This window comes from Cheilinus undulatus, linkage group 3 (genome assembly GCF_018320785.1).
Source record: "Cheilinus undulatus linkage group 3, ASM1832078v1, whole genome shotgun sequence".
Taxonomy (NCBI): Eukaryota; Metazoa; Chordata; class Actinopteri; order Labriformes; family Labridae; genus Cheilinus; species Cheilinus undulatus.
In genome coordinates this window covers 47,844,921-47,870,677 of record NC_054867.1, presented here as the reverse complement: position 1 = coordinate 47,870,677, position 25,757 = coordinate 47,844,921, and the positions used below count along the sequence as shown (strand labels likewise).

General features: G+C 40.1%; 1 protein-coding gene across 1 annotated transcript; it reads left to right on the top strand.

The window, feature by feature from the left end:
• Window positions 1–1,898: 1,898 nt before the first annotated feature.
• On the top strand, window positions 1,899–19,323 carry dhrs3b (dehydrogenase/reductase (SDR family) member 3b). Its single transcript, XM_041783777.1, has 6 exons — window positions 1,899–2,608; window positions 14,096–14,239; window positions 15,768–15,887; window positions 16,345–16,583; window positions 18,621–18,746; window positions 18,840–19,323. Exons 1-6 carry the CDS (start codon window positions 2,414–2,416, stop codon window positions 18,922–18,924), a joined length of 909 nt encoding a protein of 302 aa, XP_041639711.1. The 5' UTR covers window positions 1,899–2,413; the 3' UTR covers window positions 18,925–19,323.
• The last annotated feature ends 6,434 nt before the right edge of the window (window positions 19,324–25,757 follow it).

Genomic DNA, 25,757 nt, shown 5'->3' with positions numbered 1-25,757 from the left:
ACCATTTTACCTGGACTGAAAACCAAGATAGCAATAATTAGCAAAAATCATGAGAAACATCAGGCCATGTGTCACTTATTTGACACCCATTTCCCACCTTAAAGATCCAGCTAGCTTGTAATGCACATAATAAGAATGTAAAAGGCGATTTAACTTGGAGATGACTCAGTGCTGATTTTAGCTGCTGTGCTATGCTTGCTGACTAAACGCAGTGTTTGAACTTAAAGGTCGGGGGTTCAATAAAAGAGGAAATAAAGTATCTAAAAGAGGCAGATAGATGCAGTATTGAACTAACACGAACTATATAACCTGAGTATAAAGCTCATCTTCAAATGCTTGTGACTCTCCAGAGATAAAGCCTGCAGACTCATTCATGCTAAACCTGTGCAAATGAGTCAGGAAGACACTGTCTTATTTATAAAAACTTACACAAATGTAAAATGACTCCCCCAGCAGACAGCGTCAGTGCTCCCGTTCTGTCTGCATTTATATAAATGAGTCACCATGCAGTCATTTTGGGCTTAACCGGCCTTTTGCTGTGCAGCTGAACCTCACTGTGAAGCATTTCTATATTCACAAACACCTACGCCAACAACAGTGCACAGTTAGAGTTTTCTATTACTTTCACTCTTGCTTGGTTTACAGTACTGCTGCCAGAGAAAAGACTATATCACATCTAAATTCTGTTTACAAGCTGACATTAAGTCAAGTCAAAAGATTGTTTTTTTAAGATAGATTTTTGGGCGGACAGTAGATCAGGTTGGAAACAGTGATGAGAAAGGAGGGGGTGAGACATGCATGAAAGGGGCCACAGGTTGGACTTGAACCTGTGCTGCCTGTGCACATGGTGCACCTTGTCCACTAGGCCTTCTGCGCTCTTAGTAAAAAAAAAATATTTTTGACACTTTCAACCCATGTTTGCTACCTTTTTTGAACATTTAACCCTTTTAGACCACTTGTAACCCATTTTTTGCCACTATTTTGCCACTTTCAACATGACTTTGCCCATTTTAAACCATTGTTTTGCCACTTTTTGCCCAATTTTGCCATCTTCATGATTCCACAGTTGGCCCCAGAAAGCTCTCCCCCTTTGAGGCCACCTTGACTGTAACATTATTTAAAAAGTCTATTTTGTATCGATTTAAATATGGTGTGCCTGGAGATTTTGGCTTAACCTTAGGCATGCCTTGGGCAAAAAATGTTTGAAAATCACTGTTTTAAAGGCTAGCTAAATGAGAGGTGATGCAGTTACGTGACTTTATTAGAGGAATTGCCAGTGATTTTCAATCCATAGTCCTCTCAATTTACAGATCAAAAGCTGAGACCAAAATGTGCAAGCACTTACAGATATGCCAACTATGCATGTGTTTGCAGATGTCCAACATCTGCAGACAGGTTCTCTTTGGATCAGGAGGCATTTCAATGAAAATTTTAATAATAACTTCTATTATAGATCATGCCACTAGGATGAAATGATATCTTGTGCGTAGCGGAGTTTGAACTTCCCTCTAGTTCCACTGAAACACAGATGTTCTAAAGAAAGTCTTTTTTGTTTCTGAAATTCAAAAGAAAAAAACTTCCCTCTCACTCTTTTTCTCTATGACAGCCCCACATAATCCCCATAACCCTCTGCTTTTCTTATGCAAGCATAGTTTGGTTGTTTTGCATTAACTTCTATCTCTCAGTGAAACCTGTGATTGCAACATCATTGTTTTCCTGCACGTTACGCAACGAGGTGAAGCACAGGTCGTCTGAATTAAAATAAACCCTCCTCAAACAAGAATTGGACACCCACCTGGGACAGAGTTTGAGCGACCACTGGGGGGCCCTGGACCACAGATTGAGAAGCACCTCTGTAGAGACATGAAAGGGGGTGGAGAAGGGGGAAGTACGCAGCCAGTCAGGGCAGACGGGCACTGTGGAGCTAAATATTCATCCCCACTTAACATGTCAATCAGGATTAATGCCCTTACAAACCTCTCCTTTAGCTTCATGCAGGTCCTTGCACTGCTGGCAGAAGCAGAGCGCTGATATATAAGGAGGCAGAGCGGGACAGCTCAGCAACACAACAACTCCAAAGCTGAGCGAGCTTTCAGTAGCGCACAGCGGAGCGTCGCCTGGACTTGTGTTTCACGTCTGTGCGTCCTGACAGGCGTAATGACTGATCACTCACACATTTGAGAGCGTGATCCATACCGACTAACATGTCAGAGCATTTTAAACTCTCACTCTTCCGCTCTTTGTAATATTTCCTCTTTACGCGGATGGATTTCTCATGCAGCACTTTTCCACCCTGCATGTGATTTTTAGTCCTGAACTCACAGGAGCTTTTAACTCTCTGTTTGGAGCCTTTCAGTGAACTCGCTGCAGCGTAAACAGTCTATCTGCCGTGAGCGCGTGAGCACTTCCCGAGATGGAGTTGAAGAGCGCGTGTCGTATGTTTCTCTTCCCCGTGCAAATGCTCTTTTATATCGTCAGAGCGAGTTTGTCTGCGCTGCTGCCCGGCAAGAGGAAAGATCTGACCAGGGAGGTGGTGTTGATCACCGGAGGGGGACGAGGCATCGGGCGTCACCTGGCCAAAGAGTTCGCCAGGCAGGGGGCCAGAAAGGTAAGTCAGCCTAACCTACAACCTGTTGCACTGGTAGGACTGGAACCAAAAACATGTAACAGTGTTGTTTAGCTGAATGCTGGTGCAGGATGTTGATCTTGCTCTGTGAAAATGAGGTTGCAACAATACTAAAAGTGTAAAGTTGGACATGATTCTAGCTAAACTCAAACATTAAAGCCTGATTGATATACTGCAACAAAAATGAAGTCCTACAAGTTTGCAAAAAATGCTGAAATCATGCAAAATTTCAATTTGATTGAGACCAGTGAAACACAGATGATTGGACTTTTTTCCAGTTTTGATCATCGACATTGCAGAAAACTACTTGAAATAGTCTAACTTGTGCAAAAACCTTTGGCTATATTTTCATAACATGAGGTTGTGTTTATATTCCTTTAAGATAATGTTCTAAAATGATGCATCTCCATGATGATATATGCAGAGAGAGAGAACAACGTTGCACAGTTATGTTGGCAACATGTAGGGTGGTGTGTAGAGCTGCAGTGACCTCATCAGTTCCATGAACTTTACCAGATGTAAACAATATTGTCTTACCTATCATCTCGTATGAAACTATATCAATATATCACAAAAATCTCACATTATTCTCCGTTCATTCCACAAAACTGCAGTTACCAATCAGTTAATTGATCACTAAGGAGGTTAACTTATCCCCAGCTGTTGAGGTAACTGGTTTATATGGAGATGCCATACCAGAACTACCAGAACTCATCTGTTACTCTTATGATGATTGTTTTGACTGTCTGTTTGCTTCAGAAAGAGACAAAACAGGGCAAACAATGTTTGATTCCATCTTAAATGATGGGTGTTCTTTTCCTAATACAGACATCCAGTGATGGAACACTGAAAGATATTTCTTGTAATAATAAAAGTAAGGCAAAGCTTTCTGTGCATCTATGAGAGCTCAAACAGCCTGCTGACAGAGAGTGAATACAGCAGAGCCATGGCTCTCAACTAGGGGGTCTCAACCAGAGGTGGGAAAAGTTCATGACAACAATCACTTAAGTTGTCTATATTGGTTCAACTACACTTTTGAAAGTGTTAGATATTTACAATATGCAGTAACTCTTGAAACACTTTGGTAAGGTGGGTCTCCTCTGATAAGTACTGATGGGAATTTAGGCTTTTTTCAGTGATCCAGATCATTTGGTTCGATCAGCAAGAGGAGTCGGCTCTTTTGGCTCCCAAACGGCTCTTCATTAGGGTACCAGTTATTAGGGCTGAACAATTTGCAAAAGTAATCTAATTGCAATTATTTCTCAAATATTGCAATTTAATATGCCATTATTCTTGGGTTAATTTTGTGTATTTTTCAACAAATTCAAGCAATAATTCCATTAATAAGACGATGTGTATTGAAAATAATGAAATTATTTCTGAAGCAATTAATCCATAGTAGCATGAATCTAAATATGGGGGTGCAACAAGCTTTAAGCTATAAAGGAGGCGGCTGGGGTGGAGGAGGTGAGGCTGGCTACCAGCTGATCACAGCTGGGATATGACTTTCGTGAAGTAACGCTAGGCTTCATCAGTTTTAGATAGAGTGAGCTAACTATTTTTGCTCGTATTGCAAATGTAACATCATTTGCTTTGTTAAAGGGAATTATCATTTTTATTTCACTCATTTTGATTAAGGAAAAAAACAGAAAACACCAAAAGCAGGATTTTTGTAATCAGTAAAAACATGACACTTGAATGTTTGCATAATGTGCATAAAATTTCTGCCACTGCAAAAAATTGATTTATTAAACTGGTATTTTGTAACATTTCAAGTTAAAGAAATATCCCACCTTTTGGGATTTGAAAATTACAGCAGGTCATATTGCGATTTAATCTAATTTGCAATGCATTTCCCAGCCCTACCAGTTATGTCCATTAGACCTGCCAGATTTATCAATGCCATAACATATGATTGAGCACAGTTGGACTAACATACCAGCACAAATAACAGTTTTTTAAATTAATGAAAATATAATACTATTATTTTTAAATATAAAAAATTTACATATACTGATTAGTTACTTTCCATCTTTGGTCTGGACCCACTTGGAGCCTCTTTCAGGGAGTCACTCATGTGCTTGGGAAGAACAAAAGCTGAGGTAAAGAGTCTGCTGGACAGTCGTTTAGGGATTATGGGGAGGCGGTTGTGTAGCTGGCGCTTGTTGCCGTCAAAGTCAGATGCAGCTGATGTGTTAGGGCTGATTTTATGGTGGCAGTTAAGCAAATCGGGACATAAATATGGCACAAAACACATGAAAGTATTGGCTCTCTTTGGGACATATGGGACTATGGTGAGCCATGAAGCCATTAAAGACATGCAGTGATATTTCGTTCTATCTTGGGTCCAAACTGCTACATTTTCATCATGAATTTGTGAGGGGGTTGAGATTTTCAAAACTTTTTTTATCATAAAGGTGGGGTTGGAGCCAGAGGCTTTATCCTGAGGTGTACCCCTTATTTATGAAGCTTTTACATCTGAAATGAACAGCATCTCTCCTAACTCAACATGAGGTTTGACAGTGGGGTGGTTCCTTAAGACAATCCTGAGAAAGAGCTTGGATGTGATGAAATGTGATGAGCTTTTTTCAGATTGTTTATATCTTAGTGTGCCAGTTAACTGATAAATGTGTTCACAAAGTAGCAGATGAACTAGACATACTGTGAGTTATAGATCTGAGTCAGTTGTTTTGCAGGCTACTTGGCAAACACATTGCTTTGGTAGGGCATGATTGATTCCAGTCCAGACCAGCAGTAGTATTTGCTCAGTCTGACCACCCTCCCTCCTCCCAGTGGTCCTGTCCACCCTCTCCCAGGTGAATTGTTGTTCCACTGTTCTCTAAAAGCAGGGATCATAACCTTTAAGGAGGCTTGTTGGTCCAGGGAGACAAGAGGCACTGCCCTTCATTTCGGTTCAAATATTGCACAACAACTTTGGGTCAACATGAGGTCGCCTCTGCACAGCCTGGATGCCTGATTGAAGTGATTAAATGCTGGACTGCACTGACGGTCGTTCTGCTCGGGGTCTCTGCTGATTCTGGGACGACTGATATTTCCAGGAGGTGTATTATTGACAGATTTAGAGTCTGGAAAACACATCAACTCCCAGTTTTTTTTTTTTTTTACATATGTGATGGGACAAGGGGGCTATCTACCCAATGCTAATGTGACCACATTAGATGGTCTTGCTATTTTGTGAGCAGTCTTAGCACTGTTGTAAAATTTGCCAACTTATCAGAACACAAACAAAGGGTCCTTAATGCTTTAATAAAAGCCAGATTAGGTTTTCATTTTAACAAGAGGACATATGATGCCTTTTATGGCTGCATGTGTAGCACTTGTAGTTAAAGGATTGACTTTATTAGACTGATACATTTGGCCTTCACAAGGTCCTCGATGAAAGCTGCAATGCAAAACATGATGTTCTAATAAAGTTCACTTAACTAGAAGTGTTGCTGGAGTTGTGTAGACTTATTCATCCTCCATGCACTTTGAAAGTTGTGGCAGAAAACCTTGCTTTGACTCTACAAAGATGCAGATGCTACATGAACTCAACTAAAAGGCTAATCTGAAGAATAAATAACCCAAGGTTATGATGCATTAGTTGAAAAACATATGGCATTTCTGCACTAAAGAGTACTGAAGAACAGACATATGGGGTAAAAGGTCTGAAACAATACCGAGTGTTATTTACTGAGCGTTTATTGTGGTTATGATTCATATTTGTTTTCCCAGATGGGGGTTGATGTGAATTCTTTGTGCTGTTACCAGCTGTTTTACTGCTCCCTGGAAAAGATCCAGAGTGTAACACCCTGTCGTATAGATCTTAAAGTGAACTCAACTCAGATGAACTCAACTTCACAGATTTCATGTAAACATGCAACCACAAGTCCCTCTCATTGGGGGTTTGATCAGAAATCAAACTATTGATAGATTTTTCATCTTCACAGTAACAAAATCAAAAGTTCCAAACCCCAGATGCTTAATTTTCTACTTTTAATTTACATAACATAGAGTCAACTTTGTGTAATTTGTCAAATTTTCCCAGTTTTTGTTTTGCGATACTAACTTAGACCGTTTCAGGAGCAGGACCACATCTCAACCACAGGATGGTCTTGACCATCTCTTCTCATTTTCTTCTATCTGTAGGACCCTAAGGGGGGTTGATGTGCCCAGGAGCTGTGGCTGACCCCCGAAGCTTCCTCAAACCGATGTGTGCAATTTTTTCATGTAGCTGTTGTAAAAGAATTGTTCCAGTATCTTGTAAATAACTGTCAAATTGCATTATGGTTGAGGTGTGCTGCCTTTCTTTCGGAGGCAACATGCCAAAACATTGCAAGCTCATTGCAAGTTCATTGGTGTTGTTGCCTTTTTTAATTTGCTGCAGCTTTTCCTTAAATATGACTTAAGATCATGATTTTTAAACTTCAGTACTTTTTGATAAGGTGGATCTTTAAAACAATGGACTAGGGGTAGACCGATTATCGGCCTGGTTCATTACTGATTGAGATATTTGGCATTTAGCCGACTATTTGTGTCTGCATTTATTTTTAGGGTTGTTCTGATTCCGATACCAGTATCAGAAATAGTCTGATACCGCTTAACACGCAGGTATTGGTTTTAGCAAAATGGTTTTGGAACATCTCCACTGATAATCGGTATCGATATCGGCCCTAAAAAACAGTACTCAACCCTTATAACACAGCGTTGTGTTGTTTCAAAACTGATGGTATCAAAAACTACTTCGTAAAGATGGCGTCACAGCTGGATTTTCTTTTCAGCGTGCATGTTCACAAGTAAGGGGTTTCAGACTGCCTGCAAAAGAGGCGCATGGTATGTGACTGATACATGCATCTCACCTGCTGACCATCTTGTGAACAGAAGGCTCACCTATTTTACAACGAGACGCATCTCTTGGCTAGAAATGATAGGAAAACAATAGAGAGCCGTTATTACCTTTTAGCAGATATGCATGTCTGCATCATTACAATATATGATGGGGGTAATAAACACAGTAATGTGAGCTTTTTAAAGTCAAAGCCCGATGAAGCATTTCTGTGGAGAAACTTGCCTCGTTTGTCCCAGCTTAGCTATACAGTGGTTCAAGTCAGTTGTAGGGATATTTATTGAGGTAAAACTCTAGAAGAAAGAAGCCTGTGACAGCAGGGAAACATTGTGACTCAGTGCACTGCTGTCTGTATGAAAGTCGCGACAGCATGAGCTGGAGCTGAAGCGTCACAGCCATCACGCAGCCACTATGTAGCCAGTCTGCAACGGCCATCGGGGTAGCTGACAGCTGTCTCTGACTTCATGTGGCTGCATGAAAATGATGTGAGAGTGTGCAAAATGCCCATGTGCTTAATGAAAAAGCACTCCTTGTTAGCATGAAATAATTTTTTATATTATTTATGATCAATTCAGACTTTCTTGATCTGTTTACTGTCACTCATATTGCACCAATTAGACATGCACAGATTGTGCAAATTAGGGCTTATACCGATACCAATGTTTACCGATGGTCTTTGGTAATAATTATCTCTCATATTTTGGCCATGAAGTCAGATCATTTTGTCCAGCTGGTTACTTTGCTTACCTCTTAAAAAATCTCTCATTTAACAGCATAAAAGATGCCAGCATAAATATTATTGGACCCAACAGAAGAAGAGGACTGATATCTGTTCATGCCACACAAATTGAGCCGATATTAGATCGATGCATCTGTGCATCCCTAGCATAAATGAGAAAATTGCATATTTTTTGTGCAGCCTTAGCAATGAAAATACATAAATAAGTCTTGAGTTATACATCAGATTTCATGTTTTTCTCCTCTTCAGTGCAAAACAACTTTCTCTCTTGAAACCAGTTCAGAACAACTCTTTCAGCCTCTCCATTTCCAGAAAACCCCCCTATGCATACCCACCCATCAAACTCCCGCCCCGCCCCCACCCCCCCCACCATCCCTCAGCCCTCTAACAAGCAGCCGTCACCGGGGTGTGTGATGCCTCAGTGGCTGCATAGACAGCTCCTTACTGCCGCAGGTCCTTCTCTGATCCCATCATCATTCCCGGCTACGGTTTGTCAACCAGTCCAGTGGGCGAACATTACATAGCTGAGTGCCTGATGAACCGCTGGTGTCCCTTTTAGCCGTAATGCGCTAATACAGAGCAGCTCGATTTTTGATCACCTCAGATGGGAGTCATCATTACACATGGAAGGACGAGGTGGTAATTTCCCTGCTAGAAAGCTTTAAGCAGCCCGGCTAAAAGCTGCGGGTTATAATTATCCCTGCATGTGTGACACGGGCTCCACGTCTCCAATACGCACTTGAGGCGCAATTGTAGCAGCTTGAAAACATTGCTAAAAGCTTGGTGAAACACTAACTGCCTCCCTCTGTCTTTCAATGCCATCTCCTTAGGGAATGAGCAAGAAGAAACCGGTGGGTTTTAAAAGCTTTACTCTGCAGCTGCACAACAAAGGATGTCACCACGCTTCTCAGCACCTCATTGTTGGGTATTATCAAGGTGTGAAGGCTTTGAAAACAACACCTGGGGTAATGTGTATGACAATTACTCCCTGCCTAAAGAGATGCTAAAAGGAGACAGGGTTGTAATTATGAATAGGGATAACCTCTACGAACTCCCGCTCACCCCTTTTCGAGCCCCTTTGTGAGTGGCAGCCGGAATTTCCTTTTCCCTCTCCTTTACTCAGGCTTTGCTGTTTTCACGGTGTGAGGAAGGCTAACTACAGTGCTGATGAAAGAATTCGGCGAGACTCAGGAGGGGAGCCAGGTCTTCTTGCTTGAGAGGAAGCGTTGCAGAACGAAGCTCAGAAACAATAAACCAGACCAACGTGTGTTCAAAACAGCATCCAAGTTCAGAGCGCAGCGAGAGGTCTTTCAGAACAATACAAGTAAATAGCTGACATGTTAGAGCAGCATTCTTCTTCAAAGCTCCTTTTATTGTATATTTCAGTACCATGGAAACAACTCCAAAAGAAAGTGTTTGCAGAAACATTGATTTTTATGTGGTTGTTAAGATTACATAAGGCGACCACAGCATGGGAGATGAACCAAAGCGAGGAGGCACTGACAACAGGTTTTCTGTGGGTGTGCGTGTTGTGTTGGAGGCGGGAAGCACACCGCTCCCAGCTGGGTATTGCCCTGCAACTGACCTTGCTGTCTCCGCAGTAATTAGACAGCGGCAGGCGACTGCCTCCTGAACTCCTGCTGCCCCCTCTGTGTGCCGCCTCTCTGCTGGCCCATACAATGGGTGTGAAAAGGAGGGTTCATACCCACCCATACATCCAGATCCGGGAGATAGAGTATCACTGTAATTCAGCAGGAGGTACGGAGAGACCGGGGACTCACAGACTGACCCTATATTCGCCTTGTGTCAGAACAATCCAGACAATGGCTGGGAAAAATCATATTAAAGCTTCCTCGACTCACAAAATGGTAGCAGATTTGAAACCACAGCATGCCATATTGCTATGTTAGAGGTCATGTCATGCAAAAAGAGTGGCAGACCTAATTAAATGTTCACTTGGAGGTTTAAAGAGGTGCATTATTTCACATTTTGCATTTTAGTTTTTGGGTCTTTTTCTTCTTTGGGTCTGTCTTTCTTACAAGGGCTGATATAAATTGTAATTAGGTTTAGATATTCATTTATTAAAATCGCTTTGATTTATTTTAGGCACGCCATCCTCCACCCTATTCCCCCTACAGCCACCTAAAGTAACACCCTTTAGAAATGAAGTATTGTTTGAGAACAACCTCCAAAAACCAGACAGTTTTACGAAAGACTGCACACAATTTCTAACCTTGCAAAGCAGATGGATACACCCGTCTCCGTGTTTCTCACTGGTGAATCCATCTTGCAAAACTGTAGACCGTTTGGGCCCAGTTAGAAAGTGAGAGGACCAATCAGCGACGAGGGACAGTATTTTCATGTCGTGACGTAAGCAAGCAGCAACAAGAGGCCGGTGCAAATATGGCGGAAGAGCTTAGCGTGGAAGTGCCAGTTTTATCAGAACTTGATGACATTTCTTTGTTAAAAGAAGAACAAAGAGCAGCATTGAGTTGTTTTCTTTTCAAAAACGACAAAAGTCGTGTACTGACATGTCTACAGCTGCCACGTTTCCGTTACTCCTTGGTAGCTGCACACACGCACCTCGGTCGCGGCTACGTCACGTGTTTTGTTGCTCTGATTGGCCCGTAAAGATGTAACACACAGAACGTTCATACAATCACACTCCGAGTGTTTTTTCAAAGCCTCTGCTCTTTCCCAAACGCTTAGTATTGAAGGTCAGGTTAGAGAATTTCAGCATTTTACTTAAATCTTTATTCCTCAGCCTCTGTCATAGATGGAGACATAAACCCTCATTGTTAACTGTAAATGACGTCCTTTGCCCTGAGGTTTGCGGACAATTTTAAAGTCATCAACCAGTCAAATCAAAGTCATAGGCCCATGGGCCAAATGTGGCCCCCAGGCTTTGAGTACGGTCCGCCCCACAAGATCATTTCATATTTTAATTAGAAGTGGCTCATCCCAAGAGGTCTGCAGATTTTCTCCAATATAAAAATGCAAATTTAACTTTGAAGATTTGAAAAAAAAAAACAAAAAACCTTGTTAAGTCATAAAAATCTGAAAAAGCAGAGAGTAGAAATGGTCAGGAATGACTTTCATTTCATGTTTTCATTTTGCATCCCAAGATTATGACCTAAACTTACAATTTTGACTTTCATTTCACATTTTACCCTTTACAATTCATAATTTTGACCTTTTCTATCATATTGGGACCTTTTAGGTTCCCAAATTTTCATTTTAGATTATATTGTGACCTTCTAAACTCCTAACTTTGACTTTTAATCCCATATTTTCACTTTTTAAACCCCTGATCTAGAATCTTATCTCATATTTTGAACTTTAAGAGTCACAGTTTTGAAATTTATCTTCTATTCTGACCTTTTAAACTCTTGATTTTATATTTTGTCATACCTTGACCTTTAAACTCATGATTTAAACTCTCTGATATATTTGCCTTTTAAAACCTTATTTTGACTTTTAATTTTGTATTTTGACCTTTAGGACTTATAAAGTTAACTTTTTATCACAGATTTTGAGCCTTTAACTAATTTAATTATTTAGCATTTATTTGACGTGGACACACAGTAACATTGATGCTGTGATATTTCATCATTTTGACTTTTGTTCTGTTTAATTTTCCCTATAAATCATTACCTGTAAAAACACGGTTGACAGTTTTTGGTGAAATCTTGACCCTGTTAGGCCAAGAGGTTAAACCTAAATTCAGATTTCGGCCCCTGCTGTGTTTGAGTTTGACACCCCTCAACTAAACAGAGTTAATGCTTTCACATTAACTTGGGATGACTGGAAGTCACAGAGTCATTTTGTACATGCACTCCTACATATTTTTTACATACCACTGCATTTGTTAGAATAAGCCATTTGAAGCTGGTTCCTACCTCTACATTGTATTCAAACCACACTGGTGCAGCATTCAGTAAAATAATAAAGTGACAGTCAAGGTCATGTATTGCATATCTCTGCATATTTGATTACCAAATCAAAACAGAAAAAACAGGTTAGAAAATGGTTCATGATCCATCGCTTTAAAATGCAAATCAAATCAATTTTAAACATGATTGGCTCTAATTACATGGACAAATTTTGATTAATCAAAATTTGTCGATGTAATTATTTGAAAGGCATAATTCTGGCATATAATGTAGCATATTTAATTAATAGTGTCCTATTCCTTAATACAGCTTGAGGATTTTACTCTCCAAAGTTGAAGGAACAGCCTCCAAACTGATGAAACTGAAGTAGCAAAAAAAAAAAAGCAGGAAAGCAGCAGTGAGAGTCAGTTTTTAGCTACATTTGCACCGTCCTCTCCAAGGTTAAGCATTGCATTTGTAATTTTCTCATCAGAGCTTTTAGTTGCGGCACATGTTCATGCTAAGACTTGTTCAACACGCCTTGTTAGAACAATCGATGGTCTATCTCTGACACTGAAAGCAGCCTGTGTGAGGTCAATTTAAGCTGTTTTCTTACTGTTTCTATCCAGACAGCAATTTGAGTGGTGCTTGTTTGTTCTGAGGGTCTTGTGTGTTGTGACGGGTGATAAACCTAATGAATTAAATAACATTTAAGCAGGAGAGCACAGTTTGAGTGCTGACTTTTAATGAGAGCTGTCAGCTTTGTTTGTAAGGCTCAAATCCTATTAAAAGCTTTCGCTTATTTATCAAGACCTGTCTGCCTCTGCTGATTACTTAAATGGGGCTGCAAATGAAGCAAACAGAAAACCCAATCAAAGGCAAGTCAAACAAGGGTAGTTCACAGAGTGAGCCAAACCCTTATTGCTTCAGATCTGATAAAGAAATAAAGGACAGATTCCAGACTGCAATCAGCGGCGTCCCTGGAGCTTTAAAGTGTCAGTGTTTCCGTGTTTGCTCTGCTTCTGATGCTATTACCATCAGACACATGAACGCGGCAAAGTAACACATTAATTTTATGATTTTAAGTGTTGTGACTGTGCAAATTAACAAACTGTCATTGGCAGTTTGTAATGTTTGGCTGTAAAAAAAAAAGGCAGAGCATGTTTTAAAAGATTGGCAGGGTTTGAAAGTGTCCTGTTACTGCAACATGACTGCTTCAGTCCTCGCTAAAAGCCCATGTGTGATCATCTGAAGCAACGCAAGAGGCTACAGACACGCTCTCTTTTGTCTGTGTATGCATGCACACACAGTATTTCTTCCTCTCACATACACAATATCACTTTCCAAAAGACTTTTTGCTCAAATATTAACCTTGGTCACGGGCGACTGGCCAAATCCCACGCTGGCGTCCTCAGCACTTCACACACGCACTGTTTTCAGACTCCCTGACCAGAAATGACGGGGCTCATCTGCCCAACAGGCCGTGTAATCTCTTTGAGAATTTGTGTTTGAGAGATGAGGAGGGCTCACCCCCTGATTTCATTACCTTTCCCTGACCCCAAAGACTGACAGATCTAATTGCCCAATCACTAGTCCCCCCCTCCTCCTCCTCCCCCACCACCCCCACCTAGTTCCATCCAACCCTCCATGTTCCCTGCTCAAATGACCGGCCTTCATTTAGTCTCCGGGTGGATGAAGAGACAGTTCTTTCACACAGCAACCCCCACGCCTTTAATCTTGCTAGAAAACTATTTGTTGGAGTGAAAATGGCCTCTCTGTTCTCTGAATGAAAAGACCATCGCTGCCCAAAGACCTCCAAAGTTAGGCCAGGTCTCTCTGCCAGAAATATTGCGCAAAACATACGTAATGTTTTTGTTGAGGCCTGACTTCAAAAACGACCCCTTTTTGTTCCATTTTTAGGCTTCGGTTCACTTCATCTGCTTCTGATCTTGGAGGAGATTCAATGCCGAGTGTTTATCTAACCGCTTTAAAACTGTTTTTCTTTCTGATAGGTAATCTTGTGGGGCCGAACAGAGAAGTGCCTGAAAGAAACAGCAGAAGAGATCGCTCTGTCAGGAACAGAGTGCCATTACTTCCTGTGTGATGTGGCAAATCGGGAGGAAGTTTACAAGCAAGCCAAGGTGGTTAGAGAAAAGGTAAACCAGCTTAAAACTTCTTTGGATATTTACACATTATAAGGTCCACGTAAATGGTATGTCTACTTGTTAAACTAGAAAAGCACTCGGAGGGTGCAGACCTTCGCCATTAGCCCTGTCTCCCAATAGTACGGAATCCTTTAAAAAAAACTCCTGGCTGATTTCAACAAAATCCGTCCACAACTTTTTGAGTTATGTTGCTAACAAACAAACTAACAAACTAACAAACCCTGCCGATCTCATAACCTCCTTGCCGGGGGTAAAAATCAGCACATAGATGTTAGTTACTCACTTGCTCCTTGGTTACTACCTGCTAGTTAATGAGGAACAATGTACAAACAAATTAATAACTTGCTGCTAAATAACAGAAAACAAATGCAGTTAACCCTCACTAACATTGTATATTTACTTGGTAATGACTTGCTTGGTAGCAAATAAGCAGCTAACTTCTAGTTAACCATTACAACTAGCATAGTTAACAGGTGACAAATGTGCAGCTGACATCTTGTTAACTCACACTACAATTGCCAGTTATAGGCCACAAAATAAGTAAATCAAATGCTAGTTAACCTGGCAACAAATGAGTTACTAAATGGCAGCTAAGCAATATACAAATAGTAATGAACTGCACATTAACCAGGGAAAAATGCACAAGTATTTGACTGTTAATTAAGGGTCTAATGAGTAACTAACTGCTAGTAAACCAACATAATGATTTGGATAGTTAGCAGGTTACAAAAGAGAAGGTAAGTTCAGGTTAACCTTGACTAGAATTGGCACAGGTAAGTTGTGAATGAGAACTATGGACTAGTTAACCTACATTAAAACTGGTAGTTACTCGGTAACCAATGAGTTACTAACTCCTAGTTAACCTTCATTAAATAACCCACTAAATTGCCCATTTGTTACCTTCACTAGGTAACAAATGGACAACTGACAGCAAGCCAACCGTGAAACAAAGAACTAACCTTCAAGATTTCGAACCAAGCAACAATATGAATTTCATATACATCAACTAGCAATTTTTCTCTATTTATTCCCTGGTTAAGTAGCAGTTATTTCCTCATCTATTTCTTGGTTTAGCAGCATTTGTTTACTCATTAATTCCCTGGTTAAGTAGGAGTTGTTTTCCTATATATTCCCTTTTTAAGTAGCAGTTAGTGTCCCATATCCCTGGTTAAGTAGCAGTAAGTTACTGATCTTTACTGAGTAACTATGATGAGTTTTATATTCTTCATTGTAAAGCGTTGCTTACAGAGAATACCACTTGCAGAGAGTGAAACATTACATTACATATTTCTGCGCTGCCTCCCTGTCTGTTCTGTATGTACATTGGCTCTGAGCTGCTCTGTCTCCCATCTGGTGTATAGATTACACTCCATCTGAAATGTCTGCATAAGTGAGGGGAATACAGCAAAGAGCTCTGGAGAAACTCAACTGTATCATATTATGAAAGCAAACAGAAAACACACAAGAGCTCTGACAGGGTTCAATCTTTCTCTCTTTCTTCTTTTTTTTCTAACCTCAGGTTGGAGATGTGACCATATTAGTGAACAACGCAGCTGTAGTCCACGGTAAAAGTTTGATGGACAGCGATGACGACGCCCTCCTGAAATCCCAACACATCAACACCATGGGACAGTTCTGGGTGAGACTTGCAGAGACTAAACCAGAGGCAGTTTTCAGGCAGAAGGAGGGGAATTCCTTGGAGCTGATTACCCTTATCATTTTCCCTTTCTGATTACACCATGGCAGCATTTATAGCAGACAAACACCGACTTGTCAATCATGCCTGTTATTGTGGCAGGTTAAGTGGGGTATTTCCAAGTCTCTTCCCAGCTCCTGAAACATCAGAGGGGTCTAGAAAGTTGTGGCATTTTTATTTTGTATAGAGATGAAAAGACTGTGTGGTATGCAGACAGAAATGCAATTATCAACTAAATGGAAATGGAAATTTAATCTGTGGTTACACTGAGGGCCTGTTTCTCTTGTCTCTTCTTCTTTTTACTCTGCTGAATATAATTCACCTTCTGTTACCACGCTTTTTTCCTTCTTGTCTTTATTCTCCCGTTTCATTCTCTTATTTTTGTCTTTCTTTATTCCAGACAACAAAAGCCTTCCTTCCTCGGATGCTGGAGCTGCAGCATGGCCATGTAGTGTGCATAAACTCCATCCTGTCCCAGTCGCCCATCCCTGGGGCCATAGACTACTGCACCTCCAAGGCCTCTTCGCTGGCCTTCATGGAGAGTCTGACGCTGGGGCTGCTGGACTGTCCCGGTGTCAGCTGCACCACTGTGCTGCCATTCCACACCAACACAGAGATGTTCCAGGGCATGAGAGTCAGGTACACAGATTCTTTAGGATATCATTTACTTTAGTAGGCATCATGTGTCCTTCAAAACAGAGTCACTTACACACCCAGACAAGTACTTGATGGATGGCAGTGAAGTGTACCATGCCAGAATTGACTGGGGTCGCATTAGGTTAACTTTTAAAGTGTTTAGACCTCCAACAAATTAAAGGAGACATATCATACCCCTTTTCCACCTTTATCACAGTCCCTTGTGGTCTATGTTTTAAGGTGCCATGCTTTGGACATAGTATAATATGGACCGTGCACCTGAGGAGGTTTTTGTCCTCGTTGAGACCAGCTTGAAACTTTGAGTGGAGATCATTTTAAGGAGGAGCATCAGGGCTACATCAAACCCAGGGGGAAGACTTTAAACAAACATATTGCGTTTACTTGACTATACTGTGTATATTTGTCTATCCAAACTCTGTGATGAATGATAAGCTAGCTTAATGCTAATGCTAATGGCAGTTAGTCACTGGTTGCAACGTCCAACATGGTGGCACATATAGTGTCTACAAAAAGTATTTTCACCTTTGATGTTTTACCCTTTTTTGGTTTTATAAATCAATCATGGTCAATATAATTTTGCTTTTTTGACAAGGAAAAAAAATCCCTCTTTAATGTCAAAGTGGAAACGTGTTTCCACAAAGTAAGGTCATTTAAATAAGAATATGTAATATAAAATGAGTCATCCCTTTCACATCAGTATTTAGCAGATGCACTTTTGGCTGCAATCACAGCACTGAGTCTGTGTGGATAGGTCTCATTTAGGCTTTAACATCTGGACTTGCTCCATTCTTTTTTGAAGAACAGTTCAAGCTCTGTCAGGTTGCATGGGGATCAGGCATTAACAGCCCTTTTCAAGTCCAGCCACAAATACTCTTGTTTGACTGAGGTCTGGGCTTTGACTCCAGAACACTCGCTATCGCTGGGAAATGTATGAAAAAATAATCAAAACTGACATGTGGAGCCTCTAACCAACATAAACCTGCCATGTCTATTATTTCAATTTTTTTTTTCCTTGCAATTCTCTCTCCATAACCACAGATTGCTAATAAACCACATGTTCCTTTAAGTTATTTGTTTTAAAATCATACAAATACTTACAGCACAAACAGAATAGGGGGGATGGGATTATCGTTCATCAATCATAACCAAGGTTTAAAGTTCAATTAATCATGATTTTGATTTTTGCCGTAATCGCCCAGACCTAACATTCTCCTTGTTGTCTTCAAACCATTTCTGTGCAGCTTTCACTGTATGTTTCAGCTCATTGTCTTGCTGGTCAATAAATCTCCTCCCGAGCTGTAGTTCTCTTGCAGGCTGAGTAAGATTGTCCTCCAGGATTTTCCTACATTTTGCCAAATTAATCTTACCCTCTACCTTTACGAGCCTTCCAACCAGGGCTAGCAGCATCCCCACAGCATGATGCTGCCACCACTGTGCTTCACAGCAGGGATGCTGTGGTTGTGGTTATTTGCTGTATTCCCGCCAGATGTAGTGTCTTGCCTGACGGCCAAAAGACAACAAACAAACCCAGCCAAACAAGAAAAGCAACATGAAATAACAAAATTCTCCCTGTAGGGGAGCCCTTTTGGATCTCTTTTGCTCCTCATTCCTCATCCATGTCTATGCAAGCAACAGAACAGATAATAGGGGCGCTGAGTAAAAACATTGCACTAGATCACTTGTGGGCTGCCAGGGCACCTCAGTTGGAAATAACTGAACTAAGCTGATGTTATTGCTGATGCTATGAAGCTCTGATAGTGCTGAACTGTGTAAGGTTCTTTAAACTGTGACACAGAATATTCTTGTGCATGTATCATCAATCAGTTTTTTGTGCACTTCTTCAAACAAGCATATTGTTGGTGTGCTGCTATAGAAGTTATGTCAAGCCAGCTAAACCCTAGTCTAATGCTCTGTAAATTCCCCAGAATACTTGACAAATAGCATGTAACTAACAATGGATTCCATTTCTGTGCACTCATTTTATCATTATACTCAAATGTACCATCTTTTCTCTGTTAGGTTTCCTCAGCTCTTTCCACCTCTCAAACCGGAGGTAGTCGCCCAGCGGACTGTGGATGCGGTCCGGGCTGACAAAGCCTTCCTCTACCTGCCCTGGACTATGCATGCTCTTGTTATTTTAAAAAGGTATTGCAAAAGTCATAATATTTTATGTCTTTGGTTTTCATCAGCATTTTTGCTCCATGTCTAACATTATCCTGTTTTCCTTTTCCATTTTAGCTTCATGCCTCAAGTTGCACTTGAAGAAATCCACAAGTTTTCTGGAAGTTATACCTGCATGAACACATTCAAAGGGAGGACATGAGCCTGGACTGAGTAAATGAGAGCAATCTGAGCAGCTCTCGGGTTTAATGAAGGGAATATGGACCTGAAGACATGTGGAAGTGGAGGAGGCCCCATTACAGGGCGAAGACAAACACTTAGGGGACATGCAAGGTGGTAGCGTCTGCAGGTAGAATTAATCGATAAACTGCAGGACACACCCTGGTCCTATTTGTATGCATGTGTGCAGGCGTATGTGTATAGTATGAAGGACTGAATGCCATTCTTACTTCGAACAGAAGCCATGCATAGTTCTGAACCAGTAGTTATTCTGGGAGTTTTTGTGACACTTGTTTTAGTCTGTTTTTACACTTCTTTTTTTTTATCCTCCTTTTAACTTGTTTTTGAATCAAAGCAGATAATAAAATGGGAGTTTTAGAGACGCGCTGTGATTCTTTGTGCATGATGAAAAAGAAAAAGTGAACTCATGGGAGGTGCATATTGTTCTGTGTCTGGGTTTTGACTCCCACGGCAGTGTGAAACACCTTTGATTTATTCCAAGAATGAGATCAGTGACTGTGACAGACGATGTTGTCAAAACATAAAACACACGCTTGGGGGGCATAATTGTGTTATTGTTTGTTCTCTGCTGTCACAAAATGGTGCAGAGGGATGGAAGAATTCTCCATGAATGTAATAAATTCATACTAGGCTGGTTAGGGTCTTGTCCTTGGGAATGCAGAAGGATCTAGACCCAAAGGTTTGGATAGTTATAATCAAAAATGTAAGAAGAAGTTAAATTCAGTAGCAGATGTGTCAATGCAACCTAACATTGATGTTAAAACCTGTTGAAAGGCCAGCCTGCCCTTGGTCTGAATGTGTTTTTCCCCATGATCCCAATTAATTAATTAATTAACACAATTGCTGTGTACAAGTATTACTCATGCCATACGTGACTAGAAAGATTTTTTTAAGATTTATTTTGGGCGTTTTTGCACCTTTATTTAATAGAGGAGGACAGTGGATAGAGTCGGAAACAGGAATGAGAGCGGGGGACAGACATGTGGTAAAGGTCCTCAGGCCGTCTGCTGTTCTCTCCTGATCATAATATTCCAACAAAAACAGCATCAGAAATGGTCCCTAAGATCCACATCCAATAAGGATTTGATCTAATTACATCCATAAAGATCCATGGACTGTTTCAAATGTACAGTATATTAATGTATTAGCAGTCTTTGCTCTTGCTCAGCGGAGCTCCAGAAGTATGCCAATTCATAAAGGCAAAGTAGCATTTCACAATAAGAGTGCCTGGGGTATTTTGGCTTTTGCTTAGCAAATGGCATGAACAAATATTTATTTAACAGAAGCTAATAGGTACCTTAAGTAAGATTGTAGATATTAGCAACATCCAACAATCGAATACAAGATTGTGATGCAGTTTTAAAAAGTGCATATCTGTTTTTGGTCACTTCTTTTCTACTCTAGAAACATGCCAGATACAAAAATCAAAGACGATGGAGTTGGGTTAATTGGAGACTCTAAATTCACCGTGGGTGTGAGATTTCCAGGTTATTGCCTGAACTATAAAAAAAAAAAAAAAAATGTGGGAGCCCACACACACGAGGACGATTTCAAATTATTTTTCATCTTAAAATCCCCTAAGTGTAAATACTGGACTACTCAGCCAGATCATCAGACCACTGGAGACCAACAACCTCACAGTGAAGATTCCCCACACATGGGATTTCACACAATCTTCCATGATCAAATGTGACTTTAGAATAAAAATATACATGGATGATTATCAACATCCGTAGCTGACGGTCCCTCAGGCTGTCCTGGAATATGTTACAGTTACAGATGATAAAATGATAAAACAAGGGAAGAGTACGGATGAAATTCTGCGTGGAATTATGGTACAGTTGGGTTTTATGAAAGAATAAAACGTCTCACTGGTGATGCTACCCTGCCTGCTAGCTTTTATTGGCTGGCTTTAAATCCGGCTTAAAATCCTTGAGTGTGTGGCCAGACTTTGCCCTCCCTGTGATTGGCTGGCAACCAGTCCAGGGTGTTCTCCTTATTTACCCAATGGAAGCTGGGATTTTTTTTTCCAACAACTAAACAGTATGACCACTGTAGATAATGATGGATGAATATTTTACCAAAAGGCCTTTAGATCAACTATTTATCAAGTGTTTTATTATGACTTGTGCAAATCTATTTATGATAACCTCAGGGAGGACAAAGCCTCATGACCCACTGAGATCTTGGGCCCCCCTACTAGGGGGTCCTGGACCCCAGGACAGGAACCATGGCTTTACTTGACACATATTAACACTAATGTTGTTGACACAGACAACAAGTTGGTCATCTATTTCTTACACAATCTAACTTTATGCTTCATGTCTACTATTATTGCCATGGCTGTGTTTGTTGTGCTTCCTCCTCGGTCAGCTTTCATCTCAATTGGTTATTTTTCCATTTTACATAACAATCATGCTAATGCCTGCTTGGCTGCCCTCAGTTTTCCCCCATACAACAGGATTTCTAATTCTAAATATTGAGTGTTTAATACTTAAAGTCTCAAGTTAGAATGCCACCACTTGTGTCCCAAGCAGAATGAAGGAGGAATGATCTCTTAACACACAACAAAACAGAAGAAAATCTGTCAAAATAATCTTTTGAAACTTTCAGATAATTGGGCTTTTAGTCAGAAGAGTGGAATTTGGACAAAACTGGCATAGTTATCTTGTAATGTGTACCAAGCTCTATCCATTCACTCCTCTGCCATTCATACACCTCCAAACACCTTTACACACCACCGATGCAACAGTAGGAGCAACTTGAGTCACATTTCTTGCCCAAAGACAAACTGAGATGTGACTGCAGGAGCTGGGGAACCAATCCACAACCTTCCAGCTGAGAGATAGCTGATTCTACCTGCTGAACCTCTAACTCTAACACATTTGGGATGTTAGAGCATTCAAAAATGATATACATCAGCAAATCCTGAGGCTATTATGCCATAAAATATAACAACAGCAAATGATGAGATGATCAAGGCCAGGGTTTCAAAAATGTCTTTTGATCAAGAAAATGATTACAGGAATTAAACAGACATTTGTTAAATTTAGCAAGAGCAAAGTGTATGAGCAGCATTTCAAAGATAGTTGACAAAAAGCTTGAAACTCACATTCCAAAAGGTCTTCTCAGCAAGAATTGATGGAAGTTTATGATCTAGCATTTGCTAATGAGCATTGTTAACAAGGGACCAGTCCTGAGCTCAATAAAAATCTTTAACTGCTAAGAGGAAAAGTTCATGTTTGGTAAGTGGTATTTTCTTGAAAAGTAAGATAAAAAATACCTTAAAACATGAACTAAAAGCTAGAAGATGATTAATTTATCTACAATAGAGACTTGAACTTCAGGGGAAATGATAACCCTGGAGAAAAAAGCATCTTAAAAGATGTGCTGGTCATGGTGTTGTTTTTCATCTAACAAGTTCCAGGGAATAAGAGGTCAAATTAAGCTCGAAGTGTTGAGCAATGCTTCAAATGGAAACAACTAGGGGAACAACAGCACTGCACACTAAAAACAGTCACACAGTGAGATGCTGGTGTTAAGACTCAAGGTAAATGCTCAGTTCATATTCTTCCATTTCTCTTTCCCAGCTTTTTTGCAATGTTGAATGTTAAGCATAAAATTCTACAGCATGCATGTGTTACAGCTGTTGGTCCTGGCCTTAAAACTGCAGGTTCTTCCTTTTCATAAAGTATCAGAGGCTCATGAAGAAGACTTGCTGAAGAAAGTATGTTTAAGGTTGTGATTATCAGTGGTTTACTAATCTCAGAATCCATGGGTCATCCAAGTCTGGTAGATGATTTTACGAGTCTGGGTCAGTTGCATAATTGTCAGACATTCTTAAGTAGACTTCCAGGAAAGTCTTCCCTGTGTTTTCACTTCTTTGTCTGTAATATTTATACCAAAGTAGTGTTTATCTGATGCCTCAGTTCAACGACAGATAATAGTATGAGTTGTACACTTTCAATTCAGCTTTATCTGACAGTATAAGCCCAAAAAAGTTGCAGATTTTCTGTGAAATTTTAAGGAGATAAAATTTGCTGCATAATCACAATGCAGATTTGTAAAAAGTAAAACATCAAGCATCAGCACAGTTCAGTGACATTTACAGCTATATTTACACACCTGTGATGTTCAGCTTCACTGTGAATACTGCAGAGGCCCAAAGGATGGTGGACTAGGTGATCCCCCTCTGTGCCATCTTTGGAGGTCGTAACAGAGGTGAAACCAGGATCAGCAGAGCCAGCGGGGAGTGCAGTACCAGGTGTGTGAATGTCTGATTGAGTGTAGATATGTGGATTTTCCTTTGTGCTCTGCTCTCTTGCCGAGCCATAAGTCATAAACACTAAAAATTGATGGAAAGGGACACCAAACAGTTCACTGCTGTGGTTTCAGTATGAATTTCTCAAGGTGTAGCCCTTTAAGGCCTACGGGAACACTGGCACTCCCAATGCATTTCTATCTTTAACCATGGGTAGAATTGCAACCAAATGAGATAGAGCAATAATTCTTTTTGCATATTAAACCAGAAGACTAGCACTAACATATCACACATTCAAAGAGTCACAGAGTACTGTTTCCTTCCAGAAATATCTGTCCTTCTGCAGAAATGTAGTAAAAAGTGCACACAAAAACAATATACTATAATGTAATTTGGACTATTGCCTTTCACAGCACTTCCTACTTTACATGTACATTTTGTCTGCACGAACCCTATCGCATTGTTTTCTTGCAGGTCACAAGTCGCACTTGTTATTGTTTCAACATGGTCTTCTGCAAACATATGTATGCTCAAAAGTATCTGGCAGACTTAGAGATTTGATTGCACTACTGTGAATAGTTTACCTTCTATAAACATGCTGTCTTTTTGCAAATTGAGCACAGTTTTATTTTATTTTCATTTTTGCTTTCTATGGTGGGTCATAAAGGGTTAAAAATGGCAGGGCTTTGTAAGGGCGCTGTTGCAGATTTGTAAAGTGTAAACACTAATAGTTCACTAACTGGGGGTCTTTGATTGCACCTTAACTGTATAATATGAAGAAAACAACAATCCAGAGTTGAAGTACACAACTGAGACAGTGTTGGCACAGTCGTCAGTCACAACAACACAAAGGAATAGCACTTCCATTTTCCCCCTTCAAAATAAAAGTGTCCGACAAACTTTACTGTTTAGCAAGACACTGAAATCCCTGTTACCTTTCAACAAAATAGCCAACAGTTCTAACTTCAAGAAGAGAAAAAAAAAAGTTTTTTAAATCAAGTAAGGATGAGGTTTTTTTTTTTATGTGTTTCAGTTCTAATTGGCTGTTGTGACACAGCAGCAAGCAGATTTTTGGTTCAAGTTAAAATCTCAGATCTATGATGGACTGCCGCCAGGGCCATCAGTGTTAATGCACTGATCACAATTTTATTAAGGTCAACACATTTAGTGATTCTTTTTATTATTATTATTAGGGCTGGGACTTTATCGCATTAATTAAGATGAATTACAGAAAAAATAACGAGATAAAAAAAAATAACGCATTTAATCGCAATTTATTTTTGCACTCCAAACAGCGCGGAACGTTTCTCATTGCACGAGTTCCCAGTATACCTGTAATACTGATGCACAGGACACAACACGACAAACACCATGGAAACCAATGAGAAGTCATTGCTGGATTTGGTGGGCGGAAAATTTAGTTTTAAAACCTACCGAATGGACACCTGGATAAAAGCACAGTTGTGTGCAAATTGTACAAGAAAGAATTTGCCTATCACCGGAGCTCTTCTAGCCTCTGCTGCCACCTCAATGCCAAACATGCTGCACCTAGCACAGACAACATTCCTAGTTCGAGGAGGCAGTGTCGCCAATCCACACTTGACAAGATGACTGGGTTCAGAGCCAAAATGAGTAAGTCTACGACTGACAAATTAACAAACTCACTGGCAAAATGGATTGAAGTGGACTGTCGACCACTCTTGGTGGTAGAAGACAAGGGGCTAGAAGCGGTGCTACAGATAGCGTCGTCTGACCCAAATTATGAACTACCATGCAGAAAGAAAATTTCAAACAATGCAATCATAATATTCTTTATTCATATTTTACTTTATGTTAACACTCAATGATGAAAATCAACACAATTTTGTTGTTTAAGCTCATTTATGTGTCTATTCATTGATTTATATACCAAAATCAATTTCAGTTGAAAAATGTTGCTTCTTGTGTCAAATATTGATATACAATTAATTGAGATGAATTAATTACAAAGCCTCTAATTAATAAGATAATTTTTTTTAATCAAGTCCCACCACTATTTATTATTATTAATTGCATTAAAGGCATGTTCCCTGTCCTATTCAGCTCACTTTGGTTAAACTACTGCAGAGTCTCCCTGCAGCCACACTGACGTAAAATAAGTCCACTTCTGCTCTTCAGTGTCTCATTTCACTTAAAAAAAACTCACAGACAGCTCAGTGGACAAGTCACCTGAACCATGTGTTATCAAACACTTGCCTTTTTACTGTTCACTTATTTCCTTTACAAGCAATAACAAGTTCCTTTTTCTGTGGTTAAATGGAGAGTGACCCTGAACCAAAACATTAACACAGTATGATGATTTCAGACCAGCTCTGCCCAGCTCTTGTCCCAGAATAAGCATGTCGCCTTGCTCTAGTGTTACTTCCAGTAAACATGGAAGTGCATTTCTTCCTCATTATGAGAACTGTATGAACAAGATCAAATGTTGATTTTCTGTTTAGTAAATACGCCTTATGAGGTGCCTTTTTATTGAACAGAGTCCTCAGTTCAAAACA